Source organism: Triticum urartu, chromosome 6A (genome assembly GCF_056163025.1).
Source record: "Triticum urartu cultivar PI428250 chromosome 6A, HENAU_Tu73, whole genome shotgun sequence".
Taxonomy (NCBI): Eukaryota; Viridiplantae; Streptophyta; class Magnoliopsida; order Poales; family Poaceae; genus Triticum; species Triticum urartu.
This window is the reverse complement of record NC_141878.1, coordinates 451,193,996-451,211,748: the sequence shown is the minus strand read 5'-3', so window position 1 is coordinate 451,211,748 and position 17,753 is coordinate 451,193,996. Positions and strand designations below refer to the sequence as shown.

General features: G+C 47.2%; 1 protein-coding gene across 1 annotated transcript; it reads left to right on the top strand.

Moving 5' to 3' along the window:
- The first annotated feature begins 13,120 nt into the window (after positions 1-13,120).
- Positions 13,121-14,756, top strand: LOC125512271 (expansin-B11). Its single transcript, XM_048677369.2, has 4 exons — positions 13,121-13,403; positions 13,507-13,619; positions 13,717-13,913; positions 14,019-14,756. The coding sequence occupies exons 1-4, from the start codon at positions 13,181-13,183 to the stop codon at positions 14,347-14,349; spliced, it is 864 nt and encodes a 287-aa protein (XP_048533326.1). The 5' UTR covers positions 13,121-13,180; the 3' UTR covers positions 14,350-14,756.
- Positions 14,757-17,753: the final 2,997 nt, after the last annotated feature.

Sequence of the window (17,753 nt, the reverse complement as noted above, 5' to 3'; positions counted from 1 at the left end):
ATATCATGATAAATTTTTATTATTCATGCTAGAATTGTATTAACCGGAAACTTAGTACATGTGTGAATACATAGACAAACAGAGTGTCACTAGTTTGCCTCTACTTGACTAGCTCGTTGAATCAATGATGGTTATGTTTCCTAACCATAGACATGAGTTGTCGTTTGATTAATGGGATCACATCATTAGAGAATGATGTGATTTACTTGACCCATCCTTTAGCTTAGCACGATGATCATTTAGTTTGTTGCTATTGCTTTCTCCATAACATATACATGTTCTATGACTATGAGATCATGCAAATCCCGAATACAGAGGAACACTTTGTGTGCTACCAAACGTCACAACATAACTGGGTGATTATAAAGGTGCTTTGCAGGTGTCTCCAATGGTGTTTGTTGAGTTGGCATAGATCGAGATTAGGATTTGTCACTCCGAGTATCCGAGAGGTATCTCTCGGCCCTCTCGGTAATGCACATCACTATAAGCCTTGCAAGAATTGTGACTAATGAGTTAGTTGCAGGTAAAGAGACTTGCCAGTAACGAGATTGAACTAGGTATTGAGATACTGACGATCGAATCTCGGGAAAGTAACATACCGATGACAAAGGGAACAACGTATGTTGTTATGCGGTTTGACCAATAAAGATCTTCGTAGAATATGTAGGAACCAATATGATCATCCAGGTTCCGCTATTGGTTATTGACTGGAGATGAGTCTCGGTCATATCTACATAGTTCTCGAACCAGTAGGGTCCGCACGCTTAACATTCTGTGACGATTTGTATTATGAGTTATGTGACTTGATGACCGAAGTTTGTTCGGAGTCCTGGATGATATCGGGGACATGACGAGGAGTCTCTAAATGGTCGAGATGTAAAGATCGATATATTCGAAGGCCATATTCGGATATGGGAAAGGTTCTGAGTGATTCGGGTATTTTTCGGAGTACCGGAGAGTTATGGGAATTCGTATTGGGCCTTAATGGGCCATACGGGAAAGGAGAGAAAGGCCTCAAGGGTGGTCGCGCCCCTTCCCCATGGACTGGTCCAAATTGGACTCGGGAAAGGGGGTGCCCCCTTCCTTCCTTCTCCTTCTCCCTTCCCTTTTTTCCTATTCCATGTAGGAGGTGGAATCCTACTAGGACTAGGGAGTCCTAGTAGGACTCCACACTTCGGGCGCGCCCTATGAGGGCCGGCCTCCTCCTCTCTCCATCCTTTATATACATGGCCAGGGGGCACCCCATGGAGACACAAGTTGATCATTGATCCCTTAGTCGTGTGCGGTGCCCCCCTCCACCATAATCCACCTCGGTCATATCGTAGCGGTGCTTAGGCGAAGCCCTGTTCCGGTAGCATCATCATCACCATCATCACACCGTCGTGCTGACGAAGCTCTCCCTCGACACTCTGCTGGATCGTGAGTTCGTGGGACATCACCGAGCCGAACGTGTGCAGATCGCGGAGGTGCCGTACTTTCGGTACTAGGATCAGTCGATCATGAAGACGTACGACTACATCAACTGTGTTGTCATAATGCTTCCGCTTACGGTCTATGAGGGTACGTAGACAATACTCTCCCCTCTCGTTGCTGTGCATCACCATGATCTTGCGTGTGCGTAGGATTTTTTTTGAAATTACTGCATTCCCCAACATAAAGACCCAACAACTTCTGTTGGTATGGTTTGTCAGGGGTGCCGTGAATTTGGCAAGGTTGATCGAGTATTCGGTCCAGACTAGATGAGCCGTATTTATTTCTTTTAAATGGCTTCTTCCGTTGACCGGATTTGGAGCCACTGAATCCGAAATTGACCGTCGTGTCTTCGGTATTATCATTGTTACTTCGACGCTTGTGTTTGTTGCATCGAGGCCTGCCGCTGCCATTTCTGGTTTCAGAAGTACCAGGGTCTCTGGTACCGTTGTTGCTACGGGCTAACCAGCTATCCTCTCCCACGCAAAAGCGGGTCATGAGTGTTGTAAGTGCTGCCATGGACTTTGGCTTCTCTTGGCCGAGGTGTCGAGCGAGCCATTCGTCACGGATGCTGTGTTTAAAGGCCACTAGGGCTTCGGCGTCTGGACAGTCGATGATTTGGTTCTTTTTAATTAAGAACCTTGTCCAGAATTTTTGGGCTGACTCTCCGGGTTGCTGGACTATGTGACTAAGGTCATCAGCGTCTAGGGGTCGTACATAGGTACCTTGGAAGTTGTCTCTAAAGGCATCTTCCAAATCTTCCCAGCTGCCAATAGAATTTTCTGGGAGGCTATTTAACCAGTGTCGAGATGGCCCCTTAGGATTTAGGGGGAGGTATTTGATGGCATGTAGATCGTCACCGCACCATGTGAATGTGGAGAAGAAAATCTCCAATCCATACTGCGGGATCTGTTGTACCATCATATGATTCAATGTTCATAGGTTTAAACCCTTCTGGGAACTGGTGCTCCATTACCTTATCGGTGAAGCATAGGGGGTGTGTGGTGCCTCTATATCGGGCAGCATCGCAGCGTAATTTGTACGGGGGCCGTATGCGGTTTTCAGCCCGTGCGAGGTTGTGTCTGTCCCGCCAAGTCTGAAGGCCACCCCTCACGCGTTGGAGCACGCCCCTGGATCCGTAAATTGATCTTGTCAGACCAGCTCTATTGTCCAGGTCCTTGTGTAAGTCGTAGCTATAGCCCGGGACCGTTACCTCCTTGCCTCGAGGGCGGGGTGGTGCGGGCTGGTGGTCGGCCTGAGTAGCCGGTTTGTCCCGTCCCCGTGGGGGTCGGTCGGGCTCGTCAGCAGCTTTATGCTTTGGCAGTATGGGCTCAAGGGCCTCGTCATCGAATTGAGGCAGTAGCTTGCGCTTTGGGTAACTCTTAGTTGAGTGCTCGAGGCCGTATCCCTCGGCCTCCAGGACGTTAGTCCATCTGTCATTGAGTAGATCCTGATCAGCTCGAAGCTACTTCTTCTTCTTTTTCAGGCTTCTTGCAGTGGCGATTAACCAGCGTTTGAAGCGTTCTTGTTCGAGGGGTTCCTCCAGCATGATGAAATCTTCGTCGCCGAGGCTCACATCCTCTTCGGAGATCGGTAGGTAATTACTGTCCTCTGAGTCCTCGTTCCTGATAGGATCATTTGGATTCACTTGCCCATCCCCCAATCATCCTGTTCGGATGTTGGCTCGACAGGGGCTTCAGGGTCTTCGGCGTTCTCCGGAGTGTTATTCTCTTCGGTGCCAGTATTGTTTTCTTTTTGGCTACGCGATTTTGAGCGGCGCCGCTGAAGTCGATGTTTTGGAGGTGCTTCGGCAGGCTTGTCCTCAACCGGATTCTCCTTGCCATTGTCGCCATCCTCTTTGGGTGTGTCCACCATGTGCACGTCGTATGTGGAGGTGGTCGTCCATCATTCGGGAAACGGAGGGTTTTGGCCTTGTATGTCTCCGGCGGCGTCGTCCATACCGTCAATGTCTTCGGAGAAATAGTCCAGCATGTCGGTCAGATCCTCGACAGTGGCTGTGAAGTGGGTGGTGGATGGGACGTAAAATTCCCCACTCTCAGCCCCTAGTCTGGGCAAGGCATAATTCGGAAGTGATCCTTCTGTGATGGCGAGTGATCGCATTAAGTCCAGAGCCTCGTTTAAAGGCAGGGGTTGGACAAAGAAGCGAGAGTCCGTGGGGCTATCTGGAGTTGGAGCCTCCTGGCGGCGCCCGCTTAACACGGACCTCGAGAGTTCAGACTTAGAGTCCGGCGGAGTGTCTGATGCTTGAGTGACAAGGGGAGTTCGGTTTGTCTTTGGGTTAGCCGACGACTGATACGTCTCCAACGTATTTATAATTTTTTATTGTTCCATGCTATTATATTATCTATTTTGGATGTTTAATGGGCTTTAATATGCACTTTTATATTATTTTTGGGACTAACCTATTAACCCTAAACCTAGTGCCAGTTTCTGTTTTTTTTGCCTATTTCAGTGTTTCGCGGAAAAGGAATATCAAATGGAATCCAAATGGAATGAAACCTTCGCGAGGATCTTTCTTGGAACAAACGCAATCCAGGAGACTTGGAGTGGAAGTTAGAGACGCAACGAAGTGGACACGAGGTAGGAGGGCGCGCCCCACACCCTCGTGGGCCCCTTGTAGCTCCACCGACGTACTTCTTTCGCATATATATATACTCTTATACCGTAAAAACATCCAGGGGAGCCACGAAACCACTTTTCCACCACCACAACCTTCTGTACCTGTGAGATCCCATATGGGGACCTTTTCCGGTGATCTGCCAGAGGGGGATTCGATCACGGAGGGCTTCTACATCAACACCATAGCCTCTCCGATGATGTGTGAGTAGTTTACCACAGACCTTCGGGTCCATAGTTATTAGCTAGATGGCTTCTTCTCTCTCTTTGATTCTCAATACAAAGTTCTCCTTGATGTTCTTGGAGATCTATTCGATATAATATTCTTTTGCGGTGTGTTTGCCGAGATCCGATGAATTGTGGATTTATGATCAAGTTTATATATGAACAATATTTGGTTCTTCTCTGAATTCTTATATGCATGATTTGATATCTTTGCAAGTCTCTTTGAATTATCGGTTTAGTTTGGCCTACTACATTGATCTTTCTTGCAATGGGAGAAGTGCTTAGCTTTGGGTTCAATCTTGCGGTGTCCTTTCCCAGTGACAGTAGGGGCAACAAGGCACGTATTGTATTATTGCCATCGAGGATAAAAAGATGGGGTTTATATCATATTTCTTGAGTTTATCCCTCTACATCATGTCATCTTGCCTAAAGCATTACTCTATTCTTATGAATTTAATACTCTAGATGTATGCTGGATAGCAGTCGATGTGTGGAGTAATAGTAGTAGATGCAGAATTGTTTCGGTCTACTTAACACGGACGTGATGCCTATATTTCATAATCATTGCCTAGATATTCTCATAACTATGCGCTCTTCTATCAATTGCTCGACAGTAATTTGTTCACCCACCGTAATACTTGCTATCATGAGATAAGCCACTAGTGAAACCTATGGCCCCTGGGTCTCTTCTTTATTATACTGCATCTCTTTTTATTATCGCATCTCGTTTACTATTTTGCAATCTATACAACAAAAACACCAAAAATATTTATCTTATTATCTTTATCAGATCTCACTTTCGTAAGTGACCGTGAAGGGAATGACAACCCCTTTATCGCATTGGTTGCAAGGTTCCTGATTGTTTGTGCAGGTACTAGGCGGCTTGTGTGTAATCTCCTACTGGATTGATACCTTGGTTCTCAAAAACTGAGGGAAATACTTACGTTAATTTGCTGCATCACCCTTTCCTCTTCAAGGGAAAACCAACACATGCTCAAGAGGTAGCAACGACGCCGTCCCCTCCGGATCTCCGGTAACAAGTTCCGTAATTGCAGAGGATCCGACGGGCTCTAAACTCCCGTCTTCGGACCTGACAGCCTGCTCCGGATCTAAGGTCGGAGCGGTGATCGGGGCCGCGAACCCTTCGAAGATCAAATCCCCTTGGATATCGGCGACATAGTTTAGGTTCCCGAAACTGATCTGATGACCAGGGGCGTAGCTTTCGATCTGCTCGAGGTGGCCAATCGAGTTGGCATGCAGCGCGAAGCTGCCGAATAGGAAAATCTGGCTTGGGGAAAATATTTCCCCTGATACAGCATCATTGTGGATGATTGAACGAGCCATCGAATCCTTTGTCGACAGCACAGAGGAACTCTCAATGAAAGCACCAATGTCGGTGTCAAAACAGGCAGATCTCGGGTAGGGGGTCTGATACGTCTCCAACGTATCTATAATTTTTGATTGCTCCATGCTATATTATCTACTGTTTTGGACTATATTGGGCTTTATTTTCCACTTTTATATTATTTTTGGGACTAACCTATTAACCAGAGGCCCAGCCCAGAATTGCTATTTTTTTGCCTATTTCAGTGTTTCGGATAAACAGAATATCAAACGGAGTCCAAACGGAATAAAATCTTCGTAAACGTGATTTTCTCACCGAACGTGATCCAGGAGACTTGGACCCTACTGCAAGGGATCAAAGAGGTGGTCACGAGGGTGGGGGTGCGCCCTAGGCCCCCCTAGGGCGCGCCCCCCTGCCTCGTGGGCCCCTCGGTGCTCCACCGACGTACTCCTTCCTCCTATATATACACACGTACCCCCAAACGATCAGAACAGGAGCCAAAAACCTAATTCCACCGCCACAACTTTTTGTATCCACGAGATCCCATCTTGGGGCCTGTTCTGGAGCTCCGCCGGAAGAGGGCCGTCATCACGGAGGGCTTCTACATCATCCTAGCCCCTCCGATGAAGTGTGAGTAGTTTACCTCAGACCTTCGGGTCCATAGTTAGTAGCTAGATGGCTTCTTCTCTCTCTTTGAATCTCAATACAAAGTTCTCCCCCTCTCTTGTGGAGATCTATTCAATGTAATCTTCTTTTTGCGGTGTGTTTGTTGAGACCGATGAATTGTGGGTTTATGATCAAGTCTATCTATGAATAATATTTGAATCTTCTCTGAATTCTTTTATGCATGATTGGTTATCTTTGCAAGTCTCTTCGAATTATCCGTTTGGTTTGGCCAACTAGATTGGTAGTTCTTGCCATGGGAGAAGTGCTTAGCTTCGGGTTCGATCTTGCGGTGTCCTTACCCAGTGACAGAAGGGGCAGCAAGGCACATATTGTATCGTTGCCATCGAGGATAACAAGATGGGGTTTATTTCATATTGCATGAATTTATCTCTCTACATCATGTCATCTTGCTTAAGGCGTTACTCTGTTTTTAACTTAATACTCTAGATGCATGTTGGATAGCGGTGGATGAGTGGAGTAATAGTAGTAGATGCAGAATCGTTTCGATCTACTTGTCACGGACGTGATGCCTATATACATGATCATGCCTAGATATTCTCATAATTATGCTCAATTCTATCAATTGCTCAACAGTAATTTGTTCACCCACCGTAGAATACTTATGCTCTTGAGAGAAGCCACTAGTGAAACATATGGCCCCCGGGTCTATTCTCATCATATCAATCTCCATCACTTTTATATTGTTTTGCTATTTACTTTGCTTTTAATTTTTACTTTGCATCTTTATATCAAAAATACCAAAAATATTCTATCTATCAGATCTCACTCTCGTAAGTGACCGTGAAGGGCTTGACAACACCTAATCGCGTTGGTTGCGAGTAGCTATCGCTTTGTGCAGGTACGAGGGACTTGAGCGTGGGCTCCTACTGGATTGATACCTTGGTTCTCAAAAACCGAGGGAAATACTTACGCTACTCTGCTGCATCATCCCTTCCTCTTCGGGGAAAACCAACGCAAGCTCAAGACGTAGCATCCGTGACAGTGGCATGAGGGTGGTCGACAAGGCGGCACGGCGCGCTGCGGCTCAGGACCTCCCCGCTTCAGGTATCCCTCCTTCCCCTTCACAGTTGGTCCATAATACTCCCTCACCTACTAGGCTTGTTTTACCTTCCTTCTCTGATGAACATTTGACTAAGGTACTCGCAGATGCGGGTATTACTCTTGATCATAATTTTGGTTCTCCTTCCTCTCTGATTGCTCTCATTAGGGCCAATGAAGTGGCTCAAGCGGCTTTGGCTAAGGCTAAGGAAGCCGCCGCAACGCCTCCTGCCCCTCCAGTTGTGGCTGCTGGGGCTTCGGAGGCGGGGGGCGATGATGGTGGGATTGGTCCCCTGGTGAAAAAGGGTGCTTCTAAACGGGCTAAACCCTGCTTGGCCCCTTGCAGGTCTAGTTTGCGCATCAAAAACCTCTCTTATAAATGAAAGCCCTCTTCTGGAACATCAGAGGTTTCGGCGCTTGGGGACGCCGAGACCAAATTAAAGATATTGTCAGGGGGGGACAATATTGACCTGATAGGCTTGATCAAAACTTTTAAATCCTCCTTCTCTCCTCATGAGCTTTCTTCTATCGCGGGGGCGGATCGTTTTGACTGGAACTTCCTTCCCTCCTCAGGCCATTCTGGTGGCATTCTGTTAGGGTCGAAACGGGATGTTTTTTATTTTATCGCTTTTGATCATGGTATCTTTTGGGCCAGCACTGTGCTTTTCCATCGACAACTTAATTCTTTTTGGGAATTTATGGTTGTTTACGGTCCGGCCGACCACTCCCTTTCTCCCATTTTTCTAGACGAAATTTCCAATAAAGTTGAAGCTTGCTCTCTCCCCTTGGTGATTGGTGGTGATTTTAATTTGCTTCGTTCTCCTGCGGACAAGAACACAAATAATTTTTCGTGGGCGTTGGCTGACGCTTTCAATGACTTCATCAGTTCCTGTGCCCTTCGTGAGATTCCTTGGGTGGGATCTAGGTACACTTGGACCAACCACCAACCATCTCCTATCCGCTCCGTCCTGGACCGTGTCCTTGTCTGCTCGAATTGGGATTCGCTCTTCCCGCTAGCTACGCTTAAATCTAAGGCCATTGTGGGCTCGGACCATGCCCCTCTTATTCTTGACGCTGGGAACCGCTCTATTTCTTCCCCTTCTAGATTTCAGTATGACGCTTCTTGGCTCCTTATTGAGGGTTTTTGTGATATCCTTAGCTCTAAAATTAGTGCCATCCTTTCTGCTCCTCATCGTTCCTTTGGACCCATGGATGACTGGCATAAGTGCTCGGCCCTGCTTCGCAAATTTCTTCAGGCTTGGTCCCAGAATCATTCGGCCCAGGAGCGTAGAGATAAGGCCCTTCTCTTGGCCCAGATTGAGGCCCTTGATTCTCGGGCTGATGTCTCTGGCCTCTCCGATTCTGATTGGTCCCTCCGGTTTTCCCTTGAACGCGCGTTGATGCATCTGCACCGGCTTAATGAAATTTACTGGCGCCAGAGGGGTTCGTCCAACTGGCTTCTAAAAGGGGACTCCCCCTCTGCTTATTTCTTTGCGATTGCGAATGGGAGATGACGCAGATGTCTAATTGATAGCCTGATTATTGATGGGGTGCGAACTTCTGACCAGGGCGTCATCCTTAACCATGTGGTCTCTTTCTTTTCTTCCCTTCTCTCTGCCAAGCCTGACCAGGGGTTCAGGCTATCTCCTAACTTCTGGAACCAGGGGTCTTTGGTTTCTCTGGAGGAAAACTCGGATCTGATGATCCCCTATTCTGAAGAGGAAATCTTTTTTGCTATTAGGAAGGCTAATCCTAACTCTGCCTCTGGCCCGAATGGGTTCTCTATTCCCTTCTTTAAAAAGTTTTGGACTATTCTTAAAAACCTTATCTGCGAAGCTATTCAAGGCTACTGCCTGGGGACAATTGATATCTCCAGGCTTAATTATGCGGTTATTTCTCTTATCCCTAAGATTAAGGGTGCTGATTTAATATCTCATTTTAGACCTATCGTGCTCATTAATAACTTTGCCAAGTTTCCTGCCAAATGTCTGGCTACTCGCCTTACCCCGGTGGCCCATCGCACCCTCTCTCATACTTAGTCTGCTTTTATCAAGGGTCGCTTCATCCTGGATGGAGTTCTCTGTCTCCACGAAATCGTTCATGACATTCACAAATCTGGGAACAAGGCAGTTATTCTCAAATTAGATTTTGAAAAGGCCTACGATTCGGTAAGTTGGGGCTTCCTGAGACAAGTCCTCCTAGCAAAAGGCTTTGATAGTGGGGTGGTGCACCGAATCATGCAGTTGGTCATGGGGGTCCATACTTCCATTAATGTTAATGGGCATATTAGTAACTTCTTTAAGAACTCTAGGGGTCTGCGACAAGGTGACCCGGCCTCGCCCATCCTTTTTAACTTCATTGCGGACGCCCTATCTAACATCCTATCTACCCACCTCATTCCAGAAGGTGTTACGCACCTTCAGTACACCGACGATACTATCATCTTGGCGGAACTAAATGATCTCTGCATCGGCCATCTCAAATTTCTTCTCCTATGTTTCGAAGCTCTCTCAGGGCTTAAGATTAACTTCTCTAAAAGCGAAGTTATTGTCACTGGTGTTTCAGGCACCGAAGCTTTAAGGGTGGCTCGCTTACTAAATTGCTCTTTGGGTTCTTTCCCTATTAAGTATTTGGGTCTGCCTATTAATTCTGACAAGCTTTATGCCAAGGACTTCGCTCCTGTGGTGACCAAGGTAGGTAATCGTGTGATGCCATGGAGGGGCAGATATAACACTCAGGCGAGCAAAGTGGCCTTAATTAATGCCTGCCTCTCCTCTCTCCCTATGTTCTTGATGGGATTCTACCTCCTTTCAATGGGCACTCATGCTAGTTTTGACAAACATAGAGGGGCCTTTTATTGGAACGCGACCGATAACAAGCGCAAGTATCGCTTGGTTAAATGGGATATCATCTGTAAGCCCAAAAGCCTTGGGGGGCTGGGCATCATTAACACTCTTGTTATGAACAAATGTCTGATCATCAAATGGTGGTGGAAGATCATGACCATCCCCCAGGACAAGCCTCTGTGGTTCAGCATCCTAAAGGCGAAATACTTCCCTTCTTGTAGTCCTATGTTTGCCCGTGCCTCCGGGGCATCTCAGTTTTGGCGTGATCTTGTTAAACTCCGGCCTATCTTTCAAGGCCTTGTCAAGTTTGTCGTTTGCAATGGTAAGTCTACCAGGTTCTGGCTCGACTGGTGGTGCGGGTCTTCCTCGCTGGCCTCTACTTTCCCTGCTCTTTTCTCTTACTGTTCGAACCCTGAGATCTCTGTCTTTGAGCTTGCGTCGAATAATTGGGACCTACAGCTGCACCGTTCTCTCTCTCCCGGAGAGTTGGAAGACTGGCAGCGCCTTGCTGCCCTCTTCCCTTCGCTCTCGGAGGAGGAAGACACAGTTGTGTGGCCCCACTCTCCCTCAGCCCGCTTCTCGGTTAAATCTCTCTATAGCAAGCTCATTGCGGGATCCACCACCTCCAAATTCAAGTGGATTTGGAGAGCTCACATCCCCCCTAAGATTAAGGTGTTTCTCTGGCAAGCCTCTCATGGGCGTTTACCTACGGGTGACCAAATTCGTAAACGTAATGGTCCGGGTTCTGACTGTTGTGTTCTTTCTGGAATGAGAGAAGATACACCTCATATTTTCTTTAACTGTGTCTTGGCTAAGTTGTTTTGGTGTTGCATCAGATCCTGGATGCATGTGTCCTGGGCTCCGACCTCCTTCGCTGACTTGCACGCCTTGGCTAATTCTTTGGTTGGGGCCTAGAGGAGATTGTTTTGGATCGGCTTTGTTGCCATGTGCTGGTCCCTGTGGACGACAAGTAATAAATTTACTATCGAACATGTTTTCCCTGCTAAACCTGGTGACTGCTTATTTAAGACTTGTATATTTCTGCAGCAGTGGAGATTATTGACTAAGGAGGAGGACTGGGATGCTTTTGACGCCATGTTGGCCAAGATCCGAAATTCTGCTATCTCCATCTCTCCAGTCCAAGCGGGCCCGTAGACGTTGCTGCGTTGCTTCGTTATCTTTTCTTCCTCCGGCCTGCGTGTCGTATACTGGCCTGGGAGCCATGTACTTAGACATCCCTCTTGGTGTTCTGGGTTGATACTTTGTGATCGTGTGCTGGTTGTTTGGGTCTATGTTAACTCTGCCTGGTGGCTTTATCTATAAAGTCGGGCTATGGCCTTTTATCTAAATAAAAAAAGACATAGCAGGGTCCCGAACTGTGTTTCTAAGGATCGAAGGTAAGAGAAGGTAGGGAACATGATGTTTACCTAGGTTCGGGCCCTCTTGATGGAGGTAAAACCCTATGTCCCGCTTGATTGACTTTGATGAGTATAGGGATTACAAGAGTTGATCTACCTCGAGATCGTAATGGCTAAACCCTAGATGTCTAGATTGTATGATTATGACTTCCTCTACAGACTAAACCCTCCGGTTTATATAGATACCGGAGGGGGCTAGGGTTTGTACAGAGTCGGTTTACAGAGAAAGGAATCCTCATATCCGAACGCTAAGCTTGCCTTCCACGCTAAGGAGAGTCCCATCCGAAGACGGGGGGAAGCCTTCTATCTTGTATCCTCACGGCCCATTAGTCCGGCCCACGTCATATAGCCCGGACATCCGAGGACCCCCTAATCCAGGACTCCCTCAGAAACACCTTCTCAACCTGAGGAATAAAGAACCGTGACTGTGGATCGACCGTTCCACACAAGTTCACTATGGGAATGGTGAATACAAAGTCTTCTCTAGAACATCTAGAGTGGTTTACAACACACTCTCCAGCAATAGCGACAACAATCATAAAAGGCAAGATTTCAGTAAAGCGGAGGTTACACAGCTTATGCCCCCTTTAGTATTTCGCAAAATGCTCTCAAACTACTGAACCAAACAACACCAAATTTGGCATACAAGTAGACACACTAGTTTCTGAGATCCTCTCAAAAATTTCAGCTTAGTTGGACACTATTTGCCTACCTAGTATGTCCGTCTCCAAAAAATACTTTGTGTTGAAACTGCAGTTGTCTAAACCTACAAAATCACTCTCAAATCTGATGCTCCACTGACCCAATTCTCAAATCAGTTAAGCAGATCGAAGTACTCAATGTAAGGAATGGGCGCACCAAATTTGGTGCCAATCCAGGCACTTTAAACTTTCAATCACTAGTTTGAACACTGTCTAGTCACGTGCAACGGGTCTGGATATAACCTCTTCTTATTCCCCCCCTCTCTCTCATGGGTTGTATTCTTATTGTGCGCTCTCTCAGTCTCATAATGGCAGCCACCACCGAGGACTGACTAGAGTTTTCTCCTTGTTAAGGAAGCGCTATCAGTTGTTCGATGTAGCTGAGATCAACGGCTCACATGCGTCGGTCTTATATGGACTGATGTTAGGCTGCCAACACACCTTCATGTGGAGGGACTTAGGCCAACACCTATTTCTGGATTAAAATTCTCAATGGTATGTTGTGAAATGTACATCGCAATCCATTTTCGTTACAAAAGTAGAGTATTGTCTCTCCTATAAATTTTGTTCGTGCTGCATGCAGTGATTAAAAAATAGTTCGCTTAGCCTATTCTGCTTTAGCACCAACCAGTCACGTTCTCCTCAATAATTTACCAGAAGCAGAATCCCCACATCTCTTTCCACGTACGTCTACATCCCCACAAGGTACACTATAAATACCCGTCCCGTGGACACTCCCTGCAACTCACCAAGCAAACACTTGAGCTAACCATATCTAGTCCATATCCTCTCCCAAGCTAGCTCGAAGCAGCAATGGCGAAATCTTTCACCTTATTAGCGCTACTTAGCGCACTGGTTGTCCTCTCACTTCTTGTGAGCCCCATTGCTTGTTCCCGCAAGCTCCCCAGGCCTGCAACCAAGGCCCACAAGAACCACACCGCTGCTACCCCTTCGTCGTCTGCCGCTTATGGCTCCGGCGGCTGGTTAGCCGGCGGCGCGACGTATTACGGCGCCCCCAACGGCGACGGAAGCGACGGTTAGTGCTTGCATGCTTACTCCGCTGGGAGTAGAACGTGGTACATTAACTGCACCGCACAGCGTTGAGATGGGTGGAGCTAAAAATCAGGCCAAAAATGCAGGTGGCGCGTGTGGCTACCAGAGCGCTGTCGGCAACCGGCCGTTCTCGTCGATGATCGCCGCCGGCAACCCGTCGCTCTACAGAGATGGCAAGGGCTGCGGAGCGTGCTACGAGGTCAAGATAACCCCTAAACAGAGTGCTGACTTTTCGTGTATAGCTCCACTCCATTAATGGTCCTAACGAAATGAATTCATATGGCGCGCGTACGCAGGTTAAATGCACAGGCAACCAGGCATGCTCCGGCCAGCCGGCGACCGTCGTCATCACCGACGAGTGCCCCGCGGGGGCCGCTTGCCTCGGTGAGGCCGCCCACTTCGACATGAGCGGCACCTCCATGGGCGCCATGGCGAAGCCTGGCATGGCCGACAAACTCCGGGCCGGCGGTATCATCAAGATCCAGTACAAGAGGTACATACTAATTCAGCGAAGAATTTTGCGCTTGCAGCACAAATTAACAGAGACCGCATTATAATAACTAAGCTAATTTAATCTCGGTGTTTTCGTTAACCGCAGGGTGCCATGCAAGTACCCTGGCATGAACATTGCCTTCAAGGTGGACCAGGGCTCCAACCCCTACTACCTGGAGGTCCTGATCGAGTTCGAGGACGACGACGGCGACCTCAACGCCGTGGACCTCATGGAGGCCAACTGCGGCACCTGGACGCCCATGGCGCAGAACTGGGGCGCGCTGTACCGCCTCAACTCCAACACCGGCAAGCCGCTGCGCGGGCCCTTCTCGCTCCGGCTCACCTCCGACTCCGGCAGGAAGCTCGTCGTCAACAACGTCATCCCCGCCAGCTGGAAGGCCGGAGCCACCTACCGCTCCTTGGTTAACTACCCCTAAGTTACAGCCTCATCAACTTTTTTTCACTGCGCCGTACGTGCTTGGCTAGTAACCAAGAAGTGCAGTGCAGAGTGTGGTCGTGGTAATTTAGAACCGCGGGTTAATTTCTACCGCGGGGATTGTATTTATACGAATATGCGTCCGGGAACGGCAGGAGGCTGTGTCAGAGGAGGAGGAGCAGGCCATGCAAAGATTGTGCCAGCTCTTCCCTCCATGGTCTCTCGGCGCTCCCCTAGTGATGCGTGTCGTCGATTTGTATGTATTTTGTTTCTCTTCCTCTGTTTTGTCGATGAGGAGAAAAGCTTGTAGTGCAGTGCAAACTAAAGTTGCACGCCGATGTATCAAGTTGTGTGAGTGTGTTTTTGGAGCCCAATCCTTGAGAGAAATGAACTTTTACCATCAGATAATTTATGTACTGAAATCTGCAATTCCAGCCACTTTATTCAGTTTAATTACCAAGCGTAAAGTCACTCTCTGAACTCTCAATGTGTGTATTACTACTTGCAAACTGCACCTGAGCCACTCTTCGCTGGGGATGCGCTACATTTGCAGAACCTGCCCAAAGTGTGCAGAGCTCTTCCTATGAGCACTGATGTTTTTCACACTCCGTCCTTCATTCTTCATGGACCGTGTAAAGTACCTGTGTTTATAGGAGCGCCATTATTCCCATGGAAAATGAGTACTAGGAACTTTGGCGATCAGTTTTGCTCCTCTGTTACTCCGGTTGTTCTGCCGACGATGACACATGCAGTTCTCCCAAAAAAAGTACAGGAAGGCAGAGGTAGAGACTGTACTGGTCATCAATTATCAACACAAGAACTGTTCTCAGAAGGTACTACTGTTACTGAAAGATCGTCGGTTGTACGAGCACCACCCTACAAGCCTACACACAAGAGCTTCAGTTGTACTACTATTCGACTTTACATACTAAAAGGTGATTTAATTATAGGTTCGGCATGTGGGTCTGATAAAATAAAGCTTTCAAGTGCAACCATATGGGACGAGAGGATACGTCCATGGATTTCGATTTAGAAAGTTATCAAGACCCATGCCCATTTCTACACGAGCATTGAGACCTTGGGAGGCTATTCAAGTTGCTAGTATATAATAATATATCTATGCTTCTCTTTTGTCACTTCTATAGATACATATTTTCTTCGTTTCTAAATGTTTGTTTTTCTAGAGATTTTAAATGAACTATCACATACAAATGTATATAGATATATTTTAAAGTATAAATTTACTCATTTTGTTTCATATGTAACGGACGGAACATATCGTAGAGGCATAGAGCTATACATGCACCCTACTTAACTCCAATTTGTCCGTCATTGTGTAAAATCAGTGCACTCAATTGAAATGTTTAATATACAAAAAAAACACTAGAACACATGATTGAGAGTTAAGATGAAGGATGATCAAATTTTATGCAAGGGTTCAATGTCGACAAATGCGGTTCTAGGTTGTTGGTCTTTACGGACACATGCACGAAGACTTTCCAACCATCATTGACAAGGTCAAACCGGTTTTGATAGGAAAGCGGCGACAACAGCTTTGTCTGTCAACAATAGTGGCCGTTCGGTGGTTTTGGAATCTCGATGGAATTTTTATTACATTTGAGATGTTTTGTACTCCCTCCGTCTCAAAATACAAGATCATTTTTTTAAATAGCCTTGATCCTTTTCAGGAAAAAAAAAGAGTGAAATTCATTTGTTCTTCCCGCTACAGCTTCTGCTGCTGGTGCTGCACGATCGAGCTATTCATTCTAGAATAAAATAAGAATACAGAAACCGAGCCTCCGAAGTGACCGGCGCACATGTTCTCCGCGCGCCTCCGCGACCAGCAGCGTTCACTTGGACACTTCGGACGAACAGCGGCCCGCCGGCAGCCAACAACCGATGGAGCCGCAGCGGCCGGCGTGGGCATAGCATGCATGGCGCGCCCCCGCGTCAGTCGTCCGTTCCCGGCCCCGGCTCACGTGGAGAGATTCTCACGGACGCAGGGCCGGAGGCAGCCCGCGTGCACATGGTGGTCACGTAAACCCTTAACATGTCAATTGGCCGCATCTATTCCATCCATCTACCTCGAGTCTTCCACCTTCGCCCGGCTAAAAAAGAAAACGAACCGGCAGATGCGTCTTTCGCAAGCGGCACGGCGGCATGTCGGTCGGGGTGATTTGCGGCGGATAATGTGCAAAAGCTGACAGACATGGCGGTTCAGATGGATGGAACCGGCCGGTGAATCCCGAGGTTTCCGAGCATCACATGGCGGGAGTGATCTCCTCGCGCTATCCGGCCATCCGGATCACACCTGTCGTCTTGGCCGGCGAGTGTCGGTCGGCGCCTCGGGACCGGCGTGCACGCCGTGCACGGCGCCGCATCGGCGTGTTTATTTACTCGCGCCGCTGCGTGATTCCATGACTCAGTGGGCTGCCGCCGGCGGTTCCGACTCTGCGTGCAGTAGGGGCTAGGGAGTGGCGAGTCAGCTTGCGAAACGGGGGCCGACCATAACTGTAATAACAGTCCGGGGTACCGAACTTTTAAATAGGGCCGGTTTTGCCTCCGGGCCCTGTCGTCGCGGTGTCGCCCATGTGAAGCGAGTAAACAAGGGGACTGATGGAGACATCTTGGACATGGAGTGTCTGGATTCTGAGGCAAATATACCAGTGGTGCTTGAACTTGTCACGGATGTTCACTTTAGTGTCTGAACTTGAAAAATACATCAAACTGGTTCTAAAACTTGGCACGAACGTGCAAATGCGGTGTAAATCATGTTTGTAGACGTAAAGTGTGTCGACGTGGATTCGTATGTTGCTGACGTGGCACTGACATGACAAGGGGCCCACTTGTAGCTATGAAACAGAATAACTTAGTAATATATGACTCCATGACTACTAGATTCGCCTGTTCGTAATTAGGAAAATTAACATAAAAGTGGCCTAGAAATGAACTGAACCTACGACATAGCGCTAGGTCAATGCTTGCGCTAGCCAATCAACCAGACTTGTATTGACGACAATGATGGCCCCTTCGGCCTAGACATGAATTGAACCAAAAATTGTTGTGTGCATCAATGGGTTGCAGGTAGTGCCCATTTTGCACACACTATTTTTTAATGTAAAAATTATGTAAATATTAATCATAATAATTAAAGTTAGATTCAAATATTCACGTGTTATAAATAATTATCTCATGCTATACAAATATCCATGTGCAGACCACATAAATATATAGAGGTATGCAATAAAATAATTTATTTTTTAGAAAATACTATTTTAAATATAATCCATGAGTATTTAAAAATGTTTGTAAATACAAACATTTAAAATACATAGTCATGGATTATATTTAACAATTGTATATGAATATATAAAATATAGAGTAATGAAATAATATATGGATTAT

Bases quoted from the DNA above. Each gene is read 5' to 3' on its own strand.
- LOC125512271 (XM_048677369.2), top strand. From the start codon at position 13,181: ATGGCGAAATCTTTCACCTTATTAGCGCTACTTAGCGCACTGGTTGTC. The intron at 13,404-13,506 runs GTTAGTGCTTGC...CCAAAAATGCAG, and splicing joins CAACGGCGACGGAAGCGACG to GTGGCGCGTGTGGCTACCAG. The intron at 13,620-13,716 runs GTCAAGATAACC...GCGCGTACGCAG, and splicing joins GCTGCGGAGCGTGCTACGAG to GTTAAATGCACAGGCAACCA.